The sequence below is a fragment of the Lacerta agilis genome, chromosome 5 (genome assembly GCF_009819535.1).
Source record: "Lacerta agilis isolate rLacAgi1 chromosome 5, rLacAgi1.pri, whole genome shotgun sequence".
Lineage (NCBI taxonomy): Eukaryota > Metazoa > Chordata > Lepidosauria > Squamata > Lacertidae > Lacerta > Lacerta agilis.
In genome coordinates, this window is record NC_046316.1 from 85,619,400 (window position 1) to 85,638,731 (window position 19,332).

General features: G+C 45.1%; 1 protein-coding gene across 1 annotated transcript in view; it reads left to right on the forward strand.

The window, feature by feature from the left end:
• MFN1 (mitofusin 1) overlaps positions 1-11,467 on the forward strand; it is a 31,251-nt gene extending 19,784 nt beyond the window's left edge. Inside the window, exons 10-18 of the mRNA XM_033150694.1 lie at positions 981-1,102; positions 1,940-2,066; positions 2,757-2,861; positions 4,274-4,376; positions 4,926-5,155; positions 6,395-6,550; positions 8,046-8,242; positions 9,499-9,633; positions 10,327-11,467. Coding sequence (XP_033006585.1) covers positions 981-1,102; positions 1,940-2,066; positions 2,757-2,861; positions 4,274-4,376; positions 4,926-5,155; positions 6,395-6,550; positions 8,046-8,242; positions 9,499-9,633; positions 10,327-10,396 — 1,245 coding nt within the window. The 3' untranslated portion in view covers positions 10,397-11,467. The remainder of the gene's footprint in view (positions 1-980; positions 1,103-1,939; positions 2,067-2,756; positions 2,862-4,273; positions 4,377-4,925; positions 5,156-6,394; positions 6,551-8,045; positions 8,243-9,498; positions 9,634-10,326) is intronic.
• Positions 11,468-19,332: the final 7,865 nt, after the last annotated feature.

A 19,332-nucleotide genomic window follows, 5' to 3' on the forward strand; every position in this document is an offset into this window, starting at 1 on the left:
GAGAGACCTCTTCCAAAGCTCAAGAAAGCTGTTACCAGTCAAAGCAGGCAATTCTGGGCTTGGCAGACAAATCTGGGGAGTGATAAGGCAGCTCTATTTCAGTTGGCACCCAAAGCCACTAGATCAGGCATGGCCAAACTTGGCCCTCCAGATGTTTTGGGACTACAACTCCCATGATCCCTAGCTAACAGGACCAGTGGTCAGGGATGATGGGAATTGTAGTCCCAAAACATCTGGAGGGCCAAGTCTGGCCATGCCTGGACTAGATACTTGACGAGCACTAGGGCCATGCCCCATATTAGCCAGAGGCAATCCTGCATTCGCTGTGGAGCCTACATTCAAAATGGAGCTGCAGCTGATCGCAGCTCAGTGACCGGTGTACCTGTAGGATAGGTGTGTTCACCACATTCATGTGTTCAGTTTTTAGCGATACACCTATAACCTGCCATGTGGGCGGTGACTCTTAGTAAGAAGTAGCAGCAGCAACAGCAGCTCCTTCCTTCTGAATGAACGGCTAATGCCAAATGGCTTGACATTCATCGTTGCTCCTCTTTTGCTTTTCATTTGACCATTGCACATTACTGTGGCTCAGGGTGGGGGATACCTTGGCTCTCCAGAGATTGTTTGACTTGCATCTCCCATCATCCCTGACTCCATTGCCCATGTTTGCTGGGGATGGTGGGAGTCCCAAGAACATCTGGAGGGCACTAGGGTCCCGATTTCTGCTGCAGCTGCACCATCAATGACAGCACTAACTTCCTTCTATTGAGTTGTGATTTTGTTTTCAGTCTTCCTTTGTTCCTTTTTGCTTCTGTTGTATGTTTTTTTACTTTAAATGTGTGTGTGGTTTTTAAAGATATTGTTTGCTTTAGGATTTTAAGTTTTAATACATAGCAGCGCAATGCCTTTGTGACCTAGAAATTCCAGCGTGTGTTGGTGATGGAATTGCAGTAATGTGTTGTGGCTTGGGCCCCTCGCAGGAGTGTATCTCGCAGTCAGCTGTGAAAACCAAGTTTGAGCAGCACACTATCAGAGCTAAACAGATCCTAGACACAGTGAAAAGCATTATGGACTCCATAAACGTGGCAGCAGCCAATCAAAGGTAGGCCTCTCCTATCATTTTCACCTTGCTCAGCTAATCAGGGAAAGAGCCACCGGGTGGCGCTGACCTTTCTTCCCTTTATCAGGAGATAGCGCAGCCCTTAGGCCACTGCTGGCAAGAGGTGAGTACGGGATTTCTCTGGTCGCTTGGCCTCCCCATTCGTTGGGTGGTCCCTTCAAATGCATGGAAGATGGCCTGGAGACCGTACTGCATACTTTCAGATCGGACTACTGCAACACTTTCTGCATGGGGCTGCCCTTGAAGACAACTCAGGTCTCAGTGCAGCTGCATCCAAAATGCAGAAGCCAGACTCTTGGCTGGCGTCCCATTTAGATATCATGTAGTACCTGTTTTAAAGCAGTTGCTTTGGCTGCCAGTTGGTTTTGGGGGCCCAATTCAAAGTGCTCACATTAGTGTTTAAAGCCATAAACCTCAGGCTTGGGTGCCACTTTATCTGGTCCTCTGAACTCTCCTTAACCACACAGCGTACTGGTCCCAGTTCATCCCCTCCTTGAGTGTTGGTTTGTTTTTTTTTGTTTTGTTTTTTAAAGACAGACTTTGCCAGGTGTCTAAACATTGAGGGCACCAGGCCAACGTGGCTAGGGAGCTAGTTCCAGAGTTTGGGAGCCACCACTGGGAAGGCCCTTCTCCCAAGGGGTTGGGGCTTTTCTTTAACTGGCGAGCTGCCATTCTCGCCCGTGTCCTCGGGTGTAGTTTTGCGTCAAGCCTACCTAGACAGGGAGAGGTAGTGGCACTTTGGTGCTCGGTTTTTCTCCCCCGCCGGGACATTGTGGGTACCGTCAGGGTTGATGGCTGCATTTCTGCTACTTACCTTAGAGTCCATTCAATGGAAGAGCGAGAAGATCAGAAGGACAGGCTGGAATTTGTCCGCAACCAGCTCAACCTTTTGACAGACGACATCAAGAAGAAAATCAAAGGAGTCACGGAGGAGGTAGCTAACAAGGTAAGTTGCGGTAACCAGCCCGGAGCATGCCGATCATGGCTGTTCGTAGACCTTTGGGGGGCTTTTAAGGGCTTCTGGTGCTGGAACAGTGGCTAGCAAAGACAGTAAGTGCCCAGCAACTTCAAAGATATCGAAAGGAGTTGTTAAGAACATCAGCTGGGAGGTGGAATTCACTGAGTGGCCTTGGCTAGGCCTTTCCTGATCTCTCCGGCTGAGTCTCTCCTTCCATCTGTGATAAGGAAACTATTACTGGCCTGCATTGCAGTTGTAAGGTAGGTGGGAGGCCATAGCTAAGGGGGTTGGTTTGCATGCGGAAGCGCCTAGGATCCCTTTCTGTCATACTGTGTTAAGTCTGGCACAGCGCAGCTGGGAATGGATCCTGATTGTGAAGCTAGAGAGCAGCGACTTGCGGGAGAACGTGATAAATAGCCTGAAGTCCGCTTGCTCCTGGGCTAGTTGATGGATCAGCGGCATGACATGGAATAAGGAAGCTTCATATCTTCAGGGTCATTTGAGATAATAAGGGCACATGATGGGCTTTGAATGCTTGCAGCATTAGTTTTAATCCCAAGGTTGTACTGGAAATTAAAGCTGCCCTGAGCATCAGTTTGCTCAGGAATTTAGAATAACCACGCCGCTTGCATTTCGTAAAAGGCTCCTCATGCTGTTGTTGTCCTTTGTCTTTTCCAGGTATCTTCAGCCATGACTGATGAAATTTGTCGGCTTTCTGTTTTGGTAGATGAGTTTTCCTCCGATTTCCACCCATCCCCACAAGTTTTGAAACTATATAAGAGTGTAAGTTCTGCCCTAGGCGGAAATGGTTCAGGTTTTGTCCCATTTTGCTTTGTTGGGGTTCTGTGATGGGTCTTTTAGTGCTTACCTGACCAACATGTAGAATGTCTCAAATACATCAGTTTGTGTGAGTTTAATGTGAAGTGTTCAGATCTGATCAAAATGGCAGAGGGAGGGATGAATTATAAGGACTCTCCTTCCCGGGGCTTTTTTCCAGCAGGAACTCAGTTTCAGCACCTCTCAAATGGGCGCCACTGCCATTATTCAAGAACAATGGAGGCATTCGTGGTGAGCTCCGGGACCTCTTTTTCTAGAAAAAATAGCACTGCTCCTGGCCCTTCCCAAGGTTCAAAAGATCACACACTTCAAAGAAAAGAAAAGAAAACTTATTTGGCAAAATGTTGCCACCACCCCTCAGGAAGCTAATGTGTTTGAGAAGCTAATGTGTTTGAGAAACTCTGACTGAAGAGAAGGTCATGCCAACTGTAATTAGAAAGTTTGTTTTTAATGAATGAATGATCTCTTTTGGGGTGGGTGGGATAAAATTAAAGTATTCCTTCCATTTCCCCTACATCTCTGTATATGTGTGTACTCCTTGGAAAGTGTTGAATTTCAGGGAGAGAGAGTTTGAAATTCAATTGCCTTAACTTACATGGTGCTAGTGAAATCAGTTAGAGGGCAATAGTGTTTGTTACCCACAAAAAATCGAGTTTGTATGTTTTGCAGCCAGTCCAAATGTTCTAAAAATATGGGGATGCAACTCATTACATCAGAATAGCGCTTGCAATGTAACACAGTGGCATATTTTTAATAGCTGTGTGTGTGTGTGTGTGTGTGTGTGTGTGTGTGTGTGTGTGTGCATTTTAAAAGCATTGTTAGGGAAACTGTAGATAGTTTAATGACAAGCTACTAGGAAGTTGCCCATTAAATTGTGAAGAGTGTTAACATTCAAACCATTGCCCAGTGTGCCTTGTAGAGACTTGAAGTCTCAAGTATGCCAAGAGGGGAGAGGGCAGAGGCCTCTGATTGGTCTGCTGGTTGCTCCTAAGTCTGTACTGGGGGAGCCTTTGGGTGACTCATGTCCTGGAAGGCAGGTGGAGCCTTTGAGAGGCTGCCCCCCCCCAGGTGGCAGGTGCCTCCCTCCGATTTCTGATTTCTGTCTCCTGCCCATGCAGATAAAGAATCTCAGGAGGTGAGCAGTTTCCTCACGGGCAGCTATGATGCTAAAAGTTCACCATGTTGCACAGTTATTCGTGTTTTGAGAGACGTTTGCAAAGGTGGTGGCTCAGAAGTAGCAGTAAGAATGCACTCGAGCACGTCATTTGCTTGCCCTCTGCTGCCTCATTGTGGCTTTTCAGACCCTGCAGCTTGGCCAGGTCACCTGCTGACTCTTTGCTTTCTCTGTGAAATGTCAGGAGCTCAACAAGCACCTGGAAGTGGGCTTGGGAAGGAACCTGGCGGACCGTTGCTCCAGTGAAGTCAACAAGTCTATGTGTGAGTCGCAGCAGGAAATGATAGGTAAGATTCATGCAGAGGAACGTGTGAATTCTGCTTTTTCACCTCCCTCTCCCAAAAAACTCTTATATATCTATTTGAACAGAGGTTTATGGACTACAGTCTTTCATATCCAAAGTTTGTGCCTCATTAGTTTTTCCTTCCTTCCTTCCTTTTGCCAGTCCCCTTCCTGATATGCAGCTATTTATCTTTGTCACTTGGGTGTCCGCTGTTCGCTGATGGGGGCTCATGAGAGAGTGCGGTGTAATGGTTAGTGTACTGGACTCTGACCTGGGTGAGCAGGGTTCAAATCCTCAGCCAGCCATGAAGCTCACTGGGTCACCTTGGCCCAGTCACCATCTCTAAGCCTTGACCTACCCCACAGGGTTGTTTTGAGGATGAAATGGGGAGAGGAGAACCATGCACACCACCTTGAGATCCTTGGAAGATAAAAGGTGGCATATAAATGGGACAGATGGATAGGAGTTGTAGTCGAAAGCAACTGGAGGGCACCAGGTTGGGGGGGGGAGTCTGCTTTGAGCTCTGCTTTCACCCCTCTCCTTTCTTTCCCAGAAAGCCTGCAGGCCCTGCTGCCTTCCGACGTCCAGAGCAAGCTCCACTTGCTGATTCCGTGCAGGAAGTTTGACCTCAGCTATGACCTGAATTGCAACAGTCTGTGCTCCGACTTCCAAGAGGACATCACTTTCCGCTTCTCGCTGGGCTGGACTGCCCTTGTCAGCCGGTACCTGGGCCCCAAAAACGCTCACCGGGTGCTGCTCGGCGTGGCGGAGCCGGTTCTTGCAGTGAGTGCTTCGCAGGGTTTTCCTAGGGGGCTTCAGCTTGTGCAGAAGGATCCTGATCCACCGGGTGCAAGTAGCATCTCCAGTGTGACTATGGAAGCCTATGGCTTTTGTCTCTGTTCTCTTAGTTAGTGGGGCAGCTGCCTGCCTATGTGTGTTCAAAACGGCATCAAACAGCAACAACGGGACCTTTCCCTGCTCCTAAGTGCCAATGTGCAACTCCCTTGCAGGTCTTTAGAGTGGAGTTATACCGTTTGGCAGGTGATTCCTGCCAAACCTTTGGGGGAGGGCCCAGCTCAGTGATAGATCAACTGCTTTGAATGCAGAAGGTCCCACGGTCAATCCCTGGCATTTTTCAGGGAAGGTTGGGATGGTCACCTGGTCTGAAACCCTGGAGAGCTGTTGCCGTTTCAGTGGAGAAAATGCTGAGCTAGATGGATCAATGGTCTGACTTGGAATGAGCCAGCTTCCTATGTTCTTCTATTCCAGAGCAGGTTTTGGCCTCCTCCCCTAGCCCAGCCCCTGTGTGTGAGGTCATGATCTGTACAAGTCAAATGGGCATGTTTTTCCAAGAGGGCAGGAAAAACAGGGAACATGGTACTCAACACGGAATCCAACTTTTCCCCAAGTCTCTCTATTGCATTTCAGTTTGCAAAGCAAGCTTGTAGTCCTCATGACAGCGAAGGTGTGCTTGAAATTGGGTGGGAAGCACTTGCTGCAACCTCTGCGTTGGGCGGGTTGCCAGATAAACCGGGGCTTCAATACACTGCAGAGCCCCTAGTTCTGCCCCATAAGCTGCAGGATTTCTGAGGCTTCAGCTTGCACTTCTTCTGGAAATAGTGCAAGATTTATTTATCATAAGTTAAAACTGGCTTTTGAGATACATTGGTACTTGCCCAGTGCCATCGGGATCGGCTGTGTCCAGTTATGTAAGCAGCAGAGCAAAGTGTACAAAATAACGTAGGCAGGTTGCAGAATTCCGCTTTCTTGGTGCAGAATTTGGACTGCCTGGCTGCAGAATATGCTTGCACTTTAGCACAGCCCTTTGCTGAAGCTATTTGAAACCCCTTTTTAAGGCTGGTGCATCATGTGCCTTTAGGCCACAGCCCCACCATTAAATAGTTTCATCCAACCCACCCTAGCTCACAAACACACTAATTGTGAGCTGTTTGTTTAAAGCCGAGCTCTCCCCGTTCTGGTCTCCTGGGAAGATGGATCTTAGTTTCTGTTCTTTGCCCCTAGATCCCTCGTTCTCTTGCCTCCACCCCTTGTGCTCCCAGTGCTCCCGCTCTGACCCCAGAGAATGCATCACAGGAGGAGCTAATGGTCTCATTGGTCACCAACTTGGCGTCACTGACCTCCCGGACCTCCATGACCGTCATCATTGTCGGAGGACTTGTGAGTACCTGTAGTGGCAGCAAGACGCGTGAACGTTCATTCAGTGAAAGGTTGAATTTATTTCAGAAAAGGGAAAAAACCAAACCAATTGTCCAGAGCTCCCCGCTCTCATGACTTACGGCTACCCTGATGATGACTCATCTGATTCCTCAGCGTTGTTCCTCTTCCCACGGAAACAACGCGAGAACACCATTCTCTTCCGTCGCAACTGCGACATCAATTTCCCCTTCTCTTGAACCCCACTCCTCCTGCGTTCCTGCACGCTAAGAGGCGTAGGAATAGGCTCAGACAAACTATCTTCCGATACGTCCTTTGTTTCTCTGCCCCCTGCCCTTTCCTCTGCTTTATTCATAACAAACCTCCCCCCTAGTCTTTGGCTGCCTTCCAAATCTGACAGTTGCAGCTGCTGCCTTGTCGGCTCTAGCCTGACAGTACCCTGCCCAACTCTGCCATAGTGAGAAATCCCGGGGAAGGATCCGACCTAGGGATGGGCAGCATGTGGCGATGGATTGATTGCCTGCCCACTTACTTCCCCAGATTATGTATATGCAGCACTCTGTCTAAGGCACCCTTTGTGCCGTGGGGGGCTGTTAACCGGGGGAGCAGTGCTAAGGGGCCCAGCCATCTATGAGACCCTGCATCAGTGTGCAGCACTGCACAGTGGCCCAGCTCACTGAACTATTGTTTATAGCCAAACTTGTCTCCAGCTGTTTTTGAGCCACAGCTCCCATCATCCCTGGCTAGCAGGACTAGTGATAAAGGATGGTGGGAAATTGCAGTCCAAAAACAGCTTGGGAAACCCAAGTTTGGGAAGCCCTGGTTTAAAGCAAACTATGGTTTAGATCCGTGGGTTTCTTTTGGGTGAAATTCTGTGTCGTGCTCTTACAAACGTACCATCTCCACGAGCATCGTAGCTTGCCAGGTGGAATGATCCTCATGCTCTGTGCCGTTCAGCGGGTTCTCTCTACAGCCCCCAACCCAATTTTGGAGGGCACATCAGGGGGGAAGGTGGGGAAACCCCATTGCACAAGTGAAAGTCCTTGTACAGGGCTCTTGCTGATGGGTCTCATAGGTGACTCTTACCCTTTGTTTTTAGCTGTATTTTATCGCGGATGCACTGGGCTCCTGTGGGCAGCAAGGATGGGATATAAATTTTATGAATAAATTTATAATAGTGTGAACAAAAAGTCTCTTCTGCTGCTATGCCACAGACAAAGCAAGGGCAGAGTCTAGTTTTTCCTGTCTGTAGCTTCCAAACAGTCTTCAGGGGCAGCCCCTCTTGTAGAGCACATTGCAGTAGTCTAGTCTGGATGTGTTAGATCAGTGTTTCTCAGCTATTGTTGGACTACAACTCCCACCATCCCTAGCTATCAGGACCAGCCGTCAGGGATGATGGGAGTTGTAGCCCAGCAGCAGCTGGGGACCCACGTTTGAGGAAACACTGCATCATTAGATAGATCCTGCTCAAATTCTGACCCTGGTGTTCCTCTTCCAGGTTTGGAGAACGGTTGGCTGGAAGGTCATCTCCCTCTCCCTGAGTTTGTATGGGCTGCTGTATCTCTACGAGAGGCTCACTTGGACGACCAAAGCCAAAGAGCGAGCCTTCAAGCAGCAGTTTGTCAACTACGCCACAGAGAAGCTTCAGATGATCGTCAGCTTCACCAGCGCAAACTGCAGCCATCAGGTGCAACAGTACGTCTTGCCTGTTTCCGTAACTCGGGCTTCTGATCCAGAGGAGCGAAGTTGTAGGGCCCTCTCAGCCGTTTCCTCAAAGGGGATCTCTGCAAGGCAACTGGAAGGGGTGGCTGGGTGTTGGAATGCAAAGGACTGTTAGGTCCCTGAAAGAGCCTGTGACTCAGCTTTGCTTAGGGAAGTTTTTAACGCCTTATAATTTTATTATTTTGTTGAAAGCCACGCAGAGTGGCTGGGGTAACCCAGCCAGATGGGCGTGGTAATATAATAATAATAATAATAATAATAATAATAATAATAATAATAATAATAAAATTTATTCCCACCTGCCCTATCCTGAAAGTTTCAGGATGGAGCTACTTCCTTCTCCGTGGCTCATCCCAACTCATTTCTCACCCTCTCCTTTCAGCATGTGATTAAATTGATCCAGTGGAACCAGCTTTTCAAAATCTGATAGTAATGTACACCTCCAGAACCCTCTGCCCGCCCGCACCCTTGCCCCTTAGCATCCCTCCAGGTAATTCCACCTCCAGAACCCCAGGGGGCAGTACTTCTCACTCTGGGAACTACTGGTTGAAAGTGGCACATTGGCAGGACCAAAATGGGAGCCATATTTCAGGGTTTCCCTGTTCTTCTGTATAACATATGTAAAAAAGAAGAGGTAGGATCTCCCCTTGAGCGCTTGGTCATCCATGCATATGGCAGGAAGTGGGGACGGGGATGGGAACATCTTACTGCCGTTTCCCCCTTGGAACACACACACACCAAGAACTCTGGCCAGCAGTTTCAATACTAGGAATAAATCCTACTCATGAGTTGCAGTCAATGTTGTATAGAATGTTGATATATTTGTATGCATTATTGATATTCCCAGCTGACAAAGGCGTTCATACAGGGCTCTGTCCTGGGTTCTTTCTTTGAATCGACTCTCGACTCCGGCTCCACATACAAAACGACTTTTTGAATACTTTTGGATACGGACTTACCGGTATACATCATTTGTTGTTGAGTCAAACCTCTTAAGTTCTACATTGTAACGAATTATACGTATGTGACTTTAAAGCTGTTTTTCTGTTAGAATTTACAAGCCTGTAACTCTTACCAGAATATATACCTTTATTTGACTGCAACTCATGAGTAGGATTTATTCCTAGTATTGAAATTGCTGGCCAGAGTTCTTGGTGTGTGTGTTTCCCCCTTGGAGCCTCCAGGGTTGAACAAGTCGGTGGACCGGGCTTTCCGGATTTCTCTTTCAGGGAAATGGCCATGACTTTTGCTCGCCTGTGCCAGCAAGTTGACATCACCGAGAGGAACCTGGAAGAAGAGATTGCAAGGTTGTCCAAAGAGATTGCTCAGCTGGAAAAAATCCAGAACCACTCGAAGCATCTACGGTAAATAGCCGCAGGGGAGGCTGCTTCTGCAGTGACGGGGCCCAGCTATCGAAATGAGCAGCCGTCAGATGAGATGAAATGACTGCTTCCCTTCGGCCTTGAGGGGCGTCATAATCTCATGGCTGTGTCTCGAAGCAACGTTGGTGATAGGTCTAGAGGGTCTTTACTTTTGGAAAAACGTTTTTATTTGGGTCTACTCGTGAGTAAAGCGTAGTTGAATACCACCCTAGTTGTGCAGTGAAGGGTTGCACATTCGATTCCGATATGCGACAGCTGCATATTCTTGCATTGAGTTGTTCCCTTCCAAGTCTATGATACTATTCTATTTGGATCAGGCCAGTGGCCCATCTAGTCCAGCACCTGTGGACTCACCTACACAGCTGCAAATAAAATGCTTTGAATGTGAAGTGTGAAGTGCAGTATACAAATGTGACACTAGATGGTGACAGTGAGTTATGGAAAATTCAATGTTTTTTTTTCTAAAGCTTTTTTATATATGTGCGTAGATTCCACCCTATACTCACAGTGGCCAAACAGATGCATATGGGAAGCACGACTTTGGCCATACGGTTCTTGATTTTAACTTTAGTAAGCTACTGTGAATACTTTTTCAGTGGAACAGAGTCAATATCCTCAGAAATTATTTTTGAAAAGTAATGTGCTGCCACACATATTTTCCCTCTTGTTTCGTAGGAAAAAAGCTGTCCGCCTTGAAGATGAGTTTGACTGTTTTACAAAGGATTTCCTCCATAAAAAGAAATGAAGAGAAGGCCTCGTACTTTTTGGCTGCTCCAGGTGGAATTTACAAGATGACACTATTTCCCACCCCTGAAAAGTCACATGAATTTTTCAAGCCCCCTTTATTCTACTTTCCCAGTTGCTGCCTGGCTCTTTTGATGCTTAGAAAATGAACTGTGCCTGAGAGCTAGAGGAGCGAAGCAGTATTACCCATGATTGAATCGTTTTGCAACTTTTCTTAGAAATAATTTATATTTACTGGTGTGAACGGAAAATTATTTGGCAGTGTAAAAATAATAAAACTAGCAGACCTATCTAGTATTTTGTATTAGTGCTTGCCTAAAGGACCAGCCCCCTCTTTCTGGCATCCAGGAAGAGAATAGAGAATTCACCCCTAATCCTGTGTCAAAAGTCTTGTATTAGCTGGAATTCTCTGTGGGAATGTGTGCTGCTGGCTTTTTCCAGGACTCTTGTTACAGACCTGAAGTATTGAGTGATGACAGATTTCAAAAGGGATTTACGAAGTTTGAGCGCAGAGACAATCAGTATGGCTGAGCATTAGGCCTAACTCTGGATTTCCCATTCTGTTGAAAGGGACTGTCAAATTTTATTTGTCATGCTCTTATAATGCCCTGGTAATTAGACCTCCTCAGTCAAGATTAGCTAGCAACCTTGTTTGTAGAGAAGAACGTGGCTTAGCTCAGAGAACTGTTCTGGAGAAACACCCTTTTCAGTGATGGCATACGTCCTTTTGACCCACTGGTAGTTCTTGAAAACCAAAGCGACGTCATGCGTATGAAGCTGGAATAAGGGTGTCTAGTTTTGAGGCGTCTGGAAGTCCAAAATTCATTTTATTTGCCTGGCCCAGGCCAAGCATTTAATTTCAGGCTGCATGCCCAAGATTAATGCTCTTTTAAGACCCTGAAATGCATCAAGACTATTCTATTAAGGGGGCAACTGCATAAGCAGAGCAATCTTCATTGCACACGGACTCTTTCGCTGATGATGGTGGTTCAGTTAGGACCTCAATGACGGTCTTCATCAGGCACCTACAACCTGATGTTGCCTCCAGCTCAGGCATAGGCAAACTCGGCCCTCCAGATGTTTTTGGCCTACAACTCCCATGAACCCTAGCTAACAGGACCAGTGGTCAGGGATGGGAATTTCTAGTCCCAAAACATCTGGAGGGCCAAGTTTGCCTATGCCTACTCGAGCTGCTTCAATCTACCATGGTTGCACTGAGTGATGTGAGATGCTTACCCAAAGCATCTAGAGAGGGGGGCACCAGGCTAGGGATGTCTCATCTGCATAATCAAGGGGCTCTCCTGCCTTTGGATACCCGTCTTCCCATGACAGATTTCGGTCAGTGCATTTTACAAAAAAGAAACGCAGAAGTTTCAGTTGTTCCTACAAGTGATCTTTGAGTAATGCGTTTGAAACTGATGAATTGTTTATTATGAGTGAAGCCGGTATGGAAGTTTTTTCTTTCTTTTAGGTACAGTTACAAAATATGCATGTTTTTTTAAAACCAAAATGAGAACTTAAGTTGTAAAAGAGCCCGTTTTTGTAGTGTTGCTTGAACACGAAAATCCGCTGCTCAGGAAGGGCTAATGAAACTGCTAGGTTGGTAGAGACTTTTGTTTAGCAAAAAATGAGGTTCACTCTTGTATTTTTACTCTGGTGCACTGAAATGTCTGATGCGATTCTCCTGCTTGAAGTGGGTGGTGTGTGGGTGTGTTTCACTGTGAATGCAGCCAGTTGGATTTTTAACATTTGATGAATGTGAAACTAAAACGACACCATGAACTGTACAGATTGCAGCTATTTAAGGTCTACAATTCTCTAAAAACAACAGATAGACTTATACACATCTTTTGTTATGGCACATTTTTGTAGCTATTTATATTCGCCAAGGAACACACCAAATTTGAAAGCTACTCACTCATTAGTCATTTATGAGCTGCTTTCTTCATTCATTGTTGTCATACATGTCGTTCCATGTTTCTTTGCTGGCTGTATGTATGAAGATGTGAAATGTTGACAGAATTCTGCTCTCTAAACTGCGAAGGCTTGAAGGGGAAATTAAAAACCTCACTGCAATTGGTATTTTCTTCCCAAGATTATCACTTTATTGTTGGAAGTCCTAACTAAATAAACTTCTACACTTCTTTGGTAGTGAAGTGTCCTGAAATGATTTTAACCTGCTGTAGCCAAGCAATAGTTCTTGCCCGCTGGGGAAGCTTGCAGAAGCTTAACAGTTTTCTTAATAGTAGGATTTCTCCATTTGAATGAGGTGCCTCTTCCGTATGAGTTCAGCTGTTGCAGATATAGATATCTGTGCAAGAACCACCAAACTGATTCTAGTATTTGACAAAATATAGTCTAGGCCCAAGCTTAATTGTTGCTGTAGCTAAAATTTAGCTGCTAAACTAAATCTCATCTAATTCAGGGTCTAACCAAAAAGAATATTGATCCAAAGAGACTGTTTTTGTTAATAAGCCTTAATATGTAAATTCTACTTCTTTAGGGGGAAACCATACTTAATTCTAAGTAAAACAGAGTGGTCATATCGGTTGTCCTAAATAAAATGTGATGTTTGACATTGTGCATCTTCCATACTTTCAAGTCAGTTTGTGATGGGAATTCAGGAGCACTGGTGACAGATTATTAGGATTTCATTTTACATTACTGTCCTGTGTAATTGCAGTGGTCATGTATCACAAAAGGATTTATGCTGGAGCCACAGGCAAAAAATTATAGAGTTTGATCACAGCTGAGATTGAGAAGGCATGTGGAAGGAAATGGCTACGGTTTCTATAGAAGACAGTCTAGAACACACTTTTAAGACCTTACAGTGATTATTTAGTTTAAACGGGGACTGACTTGTTTTTAAGATGGAATATGACCATTTCTAGAATGCTTATTTCAAAATATACTATGCATGTGTGTGTAATTTATGTGGAGATATATATATGCACACACATTAATTCTTCCCATGTCTATTATTATAGTCAATTTATTACCTTCTAAACCACTATCTCAGGACAATTTAGATATCTAATATTTTGTGATACCAAAATTTCCTTTCCAACTTTTGCTGCCTTGAAATTGTATACTAAGCTAATAAATCAAGCAAACAATTTTGCTCAGCTCACTGCATTTTATTAGCTACATAGGTAAGACTGGAGGAAAAAAATCACATACGAAAGGCAGCATCTCCCCTTTCCAGTGTCCCAAACTGTTTCGGTGGGTCCCCTGGCAATGGCCTTTATGGAAGCAGACAAGCTCCCCTGTCTGAGCAAAGTTACTCACACTTCTTTGCAGCTACCCCAGTATATATGGTAGTTGTGTAATGTATCAGATGCTTAGGCATATAAGAAATGGTTCTGAACATAAGGAAAGAGGTGTGAGTATTATACAGCCATGTCCCATATTAACTCACATTTCCAAAGAAGCAGGAGAGAAGGAAAGGAAAGGAAAATGAACCACCGCAGGCAGAGAAATCCTAGTTAAAAGCAGTTTATTGGTTACAATATCAAGTCAGGGTAACATCTTTCACGGAACCACTGTACAAATACAAAGGAAAGGTTCATTATAGTGGGGGGGGGGGAGAAGAGGCAGGAATATAAACAATTCATAGCAAGTGATTTTTTTTTTTTTAATCCACAGGGAAGTCTTTATACAACAGCACTGTTAAAAGAACAAATGGCACAAGTCCCTGCACTCTTCTTTTTTAATTAGGTTAAATAAAATAATTTTTAAGACTTTCTGAATACACAATCCAAAAGGCGGTGCAGAATCACTTGGCACCTGGAAATGTTTTGGAAGGTTTTTTTCCCCCTCAAAAGAAGCTGGCAGCAAGGTAAAAAGAGAGAACCACACACATACACCAAACCACTGTGCACACACACCCTGGATGTGAAAAGGTTGAAGCAAGTCGTTAGGGGGGGGGGAACCCCATTCATTTCTGGAAACGGATGCAGTTCCTTTGGGTGGCTATGCGAATATACACATGGCGAGATGCGTTTTGCCGTTAAGAGGAGAGAAAGAGCACCATTGTGTTGTAAAAGCAAAGGCTTGAACTGTCTCTTTTAAGATGCCCACATTTAGTCAGAACCGAACGCTGTGTGGCACGAGAAAGGTCAGGCACATATATAAAAAATAATAATAATCATTTATAAGTCATTAGTAATACTGTTCACGTACTCACCGTAACATCATCGAGCATTTTTAACAGTCTTGCGTGTATTTTACAATCAGTAACTGACTCGAGAAAGGAAAGAAAAAGACGATGGCATGCAAGTGCCCCAAACATGGAAGAAGTTGTTTGGGCAGGATGCATGCCAGACCAAGATAGGAGGCGTAACACAGAGACCCTGAACTTCCAAGGTCAGAGACAGCCATCGGACATTTCTACCTAAGGAATGGGATCGCAAAGAGGGAGCATTGGCTATTTTCCCTCCCAGCTGCAGCCAATGGTGTTCAAGATCCTTCTCCCAACCCAACATTCAGGGCTATCTGCTCAGTTGGGAGGGAGAGCATTTAAGAAGCCCCACTGCAAATGCACGACTTTGGGTCCCACCCACAGACAAGAGGATTTGGCTGGCTGTAGACCTCGTTCACATGGCAAGCCCTATTGCAGCCACAGAGAAGTGGGAGGCACTCTGGGCCCTGGCTTGGCTTGCCCCATGACCGAAGCCTACGGATGCTTTCCGGGCAACTGGGGCTGCCGGACAGGATGGGGATGTCTTTGAACTGTTGTGAAATGGTGGCCAGTTTTCATCTGTTGGCACCCTTGATCCCAGCTGTGTTATTTCTACGGGCCATCTGTCATGGATGCTTTAGCTGAGATTCCTGCATTGCAGGGGGTTGGACTAGATGACCCTTGGGTCCCTTCCAACTCTTAAGCTTCTATGATTCTATGAAATGCTACTGGCAGTCACTCTGATGCACAAACTCCTTGAAAGCAACAACCGAAAATGACCCAGTCACGCTGACATCTGAGTAACAACAGCACATACAAGTCTAGTGGGATATGGGGAGAAAGGGCAGAGGAAACACTCTCAGAATGTTTTGGCTGTGCTCTGAATTAATATGGAATTTTGCAGTGGGGCAAGCAGATTAAAGAAACAGGACCAAGAGTGATTTTCATTTCATTCAGTGCAGCAGATGTTTCATATCAGGAAATGTAACATTGCCAATTCACGAGCAACCTTTCTCATTGGAGAAAAAAAAACCGCTCAAACACTTGACTCACCCTGGGATGTTCATATGAGCTAGACACCCTTGGTTCTCTTAGAAGACAGAGGCTGGCTGATTCACACAAATTGTGGCTCACCCCGAGGCTTGGCTCAATAGGTGGAAAACGATTTCGCTTCTGAAATATAAACTCATTACAGCAGTCGGCGTCCACATGGCAAATCGCCGTTCCGCTCCACATCATGTAGTGCAATACGTGCAAGTGGAGGACACCTTCCGGGTCATGTGGCCAGCATGACAAAGCCGCTTCTGGTGAACCAGAGCAGCGCACGGAAACGCCGTTTACCTTCCCACCACAGCGGTACCTATTTATCTACTTGCACTTTGACGTGCTTTCGAACTGCTAGGTTGGCAGGAGCAGGGACCGAGCAATAGGAGCTCACTCCATCGCAGGGATTCGAACCACCGACCTTCTGATCAGCAAGCCCTAGGCTCTGTGGTTTAACCCACAGCGCCACCTGCATTCCCATGCACAATGTACTCACATGCAAAAAGAAAAAAGAAGCAAGTGCCCTTGGTATTGGCAACACTGAAGAACAGCAATGCAATGCTTTTGTTACAAGTCAAGGGCACAGAAGGCAGCTCAGTTTCGACTTAAGATGAAACTGTTTATACCTGTGGGGCAGCCTTCAGCAATCTGGTGCCATCCAGGTGTTTTGCAGTATAAATCCCCATCAGCTCTGGGCAGATGGGAGTGGAAGCCTCTAAGAACCACATGCACACCTGCAAAATCCTCCATTAATTGATCTGTAACTCTCACAAATTGTACTTAGGAAATCATGGGCATCACAAAATACTCATTTCACAGAAGAAAAATCAAGGATGCTCAGAACCACCCCGCCCTGCCCAATGACACAAAAAAGTAGGCAAGGAAAGAACAATCATTTTTTTAAAAAACTAATATTTTTTTGGAGGGGTAAGGGCATAGCTGTCAACTTTTTCCTTTTTTTTTAAGGGAAATTCCCTTATTCCGAATAGGATTCCTCACAAGAAAAGGGAAAAGTTGACAGCTATGGGTAAGGGTCCTTGGTAGGTACAAAGGGCTAGTGTTGGGGACTCCAAGCATATAGCCTCATCTATAAACAAGACATTTCCATGTGTATCCATGCCCAGGGTCACTGAATGCATTCTAATACATGGGCATAAGTAAGCCGTCGCACCCCTTAACTGGCTCAAAGCAGAAGCGGCTATGTAACAACATCTGCCAGCTTGTTTGGCTCACTGACCCATCCATTCTTAATTTCAAAGTTGTTCTGGAGCTACCGTATTTCACTTTTCAATTCAAGGACTGCATTAGTTTTACAAGCGCAAGTCAGTCTTAAGGTCAATTCAAAAGGTGGCTTGTGTTGGTGGTAACAAGCGAGGTTTGTACACAGTTCAGAGTGACTGCCTGAGCATGGAAAGAAAAATAGTTAATATCATCAAAAAATCCTGAAGCATCACTTGACCCCTATGCTCTCTGATCCAGATACCAGGATCTGATCCATATGATAATACAAGTGCGCTTGTGAATTTGGTCCTACACAGTCAATAGGTTTGTTAGTGTGCGAAGGAGCGAATTCCTGAAAAATCACAATATAGTAGTGTCTTGTTTACCACTACTAAATCCACTATGCTTGGCACATGAATTGGCACTTTTACAGTTGTAAACCAGGGCAACTCAAAAGGCTAGAATGAGCGATTAAAAATTCAGCTGAAACTTGCCAAAACAGATGGCTCAGCTGCAAGACTGTTTTACTGTCGACAGCTCCTGATATTTGCCAACAGAATTGGGATTGTTTTAAAAGCTCCTCTTGCCCCCCACTTTGAGAAATGGGCGCGTAACAGCAATGTAAAATTGCACCTTCTGATACTGAGACAACCAAGGATCCACCTCCCAAGTCCACTCTTAATATTTCCATAAGAAATGTGATTCACTTAACTGATTATAAGCACAGGCACATTTTTTTTTACCAGCACCATAAACTGATTCATGATTTTACTTTATTTTTAAAAAGCTATTTCTAACCCTTTGCTGTATTTCAGCAAACAGTTCTTATGAGCTGTGACTGGGTGAGCTTCATCTCACACACATTTAACTTTTTTAAGAGGCAGTGTGGCCAGCTTGTTAGGATGCTCTTCCGTAACACCTGGCTCCCAATTAAAGGCTGAAACTGGAGCAATTAATGGATCAGGATTAACTGGGATGAAATGTTCTAGAGAGAGAGAGATGAAGACAAAGAGAAATAAATGCCCAAGTTCAGGGAACCTGTGGACCTCCAGATATTCCTGGACTCCAACGCCCATCAAGAGCACCCGCCCCAAGAGCATTTAATGTCATGCCGTTTCTGGGACAGGCACACATAAAAGGCAACTCTGTTCTGCTGTGGAATGTCTGGGTAACTTGGCAGTATTAGAATGAACTTTCAGCCTTTCCTAGGGTGGCTGATCGGTGCAACTGAGCAGAAGGTTTTAAGAGCCAAGACTTATAATAGCACACAAATCCCATGGTTGGAAGGATGCTTGAATGCTCCCCCCCCCCTTATCATTTCTCCGCATGTGCAAAACATCAGGCATGTGTTTTCTAGCTGACAAACAGATCAACCTGTGGATTGTACAGGAGAACAAGATTGAATGTGAGAGGAGGTGCATTCAAAACAGCGTTATGCCCCCACATGGGACTTGAGAGTGGTACGATCCCATGAGAAATAGCATCTTTGCTAGAAAGTGGCTCAACCTTATACCAGGCTGGTGGTTTTATAGTAGGCCCAAACTTCCCATTTACAACTGCTCCAACAAAAACAAACTATTGGGCTCAGCCGTTTTTCAGCTTCAGGTCCCTCAACTTAAATGCTGATCCAAATTTTAGTGGCTGCTGGAAGGAAGCTCATATAGTTTGCAGACCAAAATATTCCAGTTCTTGTTTGTGAAATGTCTGTCTGATGACCTATTTAACCCCCGGGTGCTTAGAGTCCCTCTGACTGCCAATGGACTAGCAAGGGTCCACAGGAAAATGGGATCAAACCTCCTATTTAAACAAACTGGTCAACAAGCAAGTAAGGCGCTAGGTGTCGCAAGAAGTCGTCAGGGCCTTCTCTCCTGTTGTTGTTGTTGTTTTAAAAAACAAATTGAAACAAAGACAGATCAAGCAGTAATTCAAACACTTTCTGTTATAAAATCCACAAACAGCTCAATAACTTCACACTTTATCTACAGTAAATTCACTGGGGGGGGGATAAAAACATATCAAAACAGCAATCTAAATTAATCCGCTGCAGAACTCAGGAGGAAAGAGACATCTCAGATTAAATGTAGAGCTATATAAATGCAGTTTCTTTAAAAAAAAATTGCGAACATTATTTCTTTACTTACAGACAAAATGTTACATGATTGGCTGCTTATGTGTATATTCAGTTATGTACAAAAAAAAGTACAGAATTAGCCGGGATAGGCACAAACAGAAATCCCTCCAGGAAATGTAGCCAAGCCAAACACAAGATGGACTGGCTCTTTTAGCTTCTGTCAACCATTAATGTTATGTCCTGTTCCCCACCCCAATGCATCGGAAGTCAGCAATTTCTCCCACCCATGACTTCGCTTGATTTTATATATATATATATATATACTTCATTTACAGAAAGCCTATTTATGCAATAAATCAGTGAGTAGAAAAACTTCACCTGTAAATACAAGGTAGAAATGTTATTTCACAGCAATAGGCTG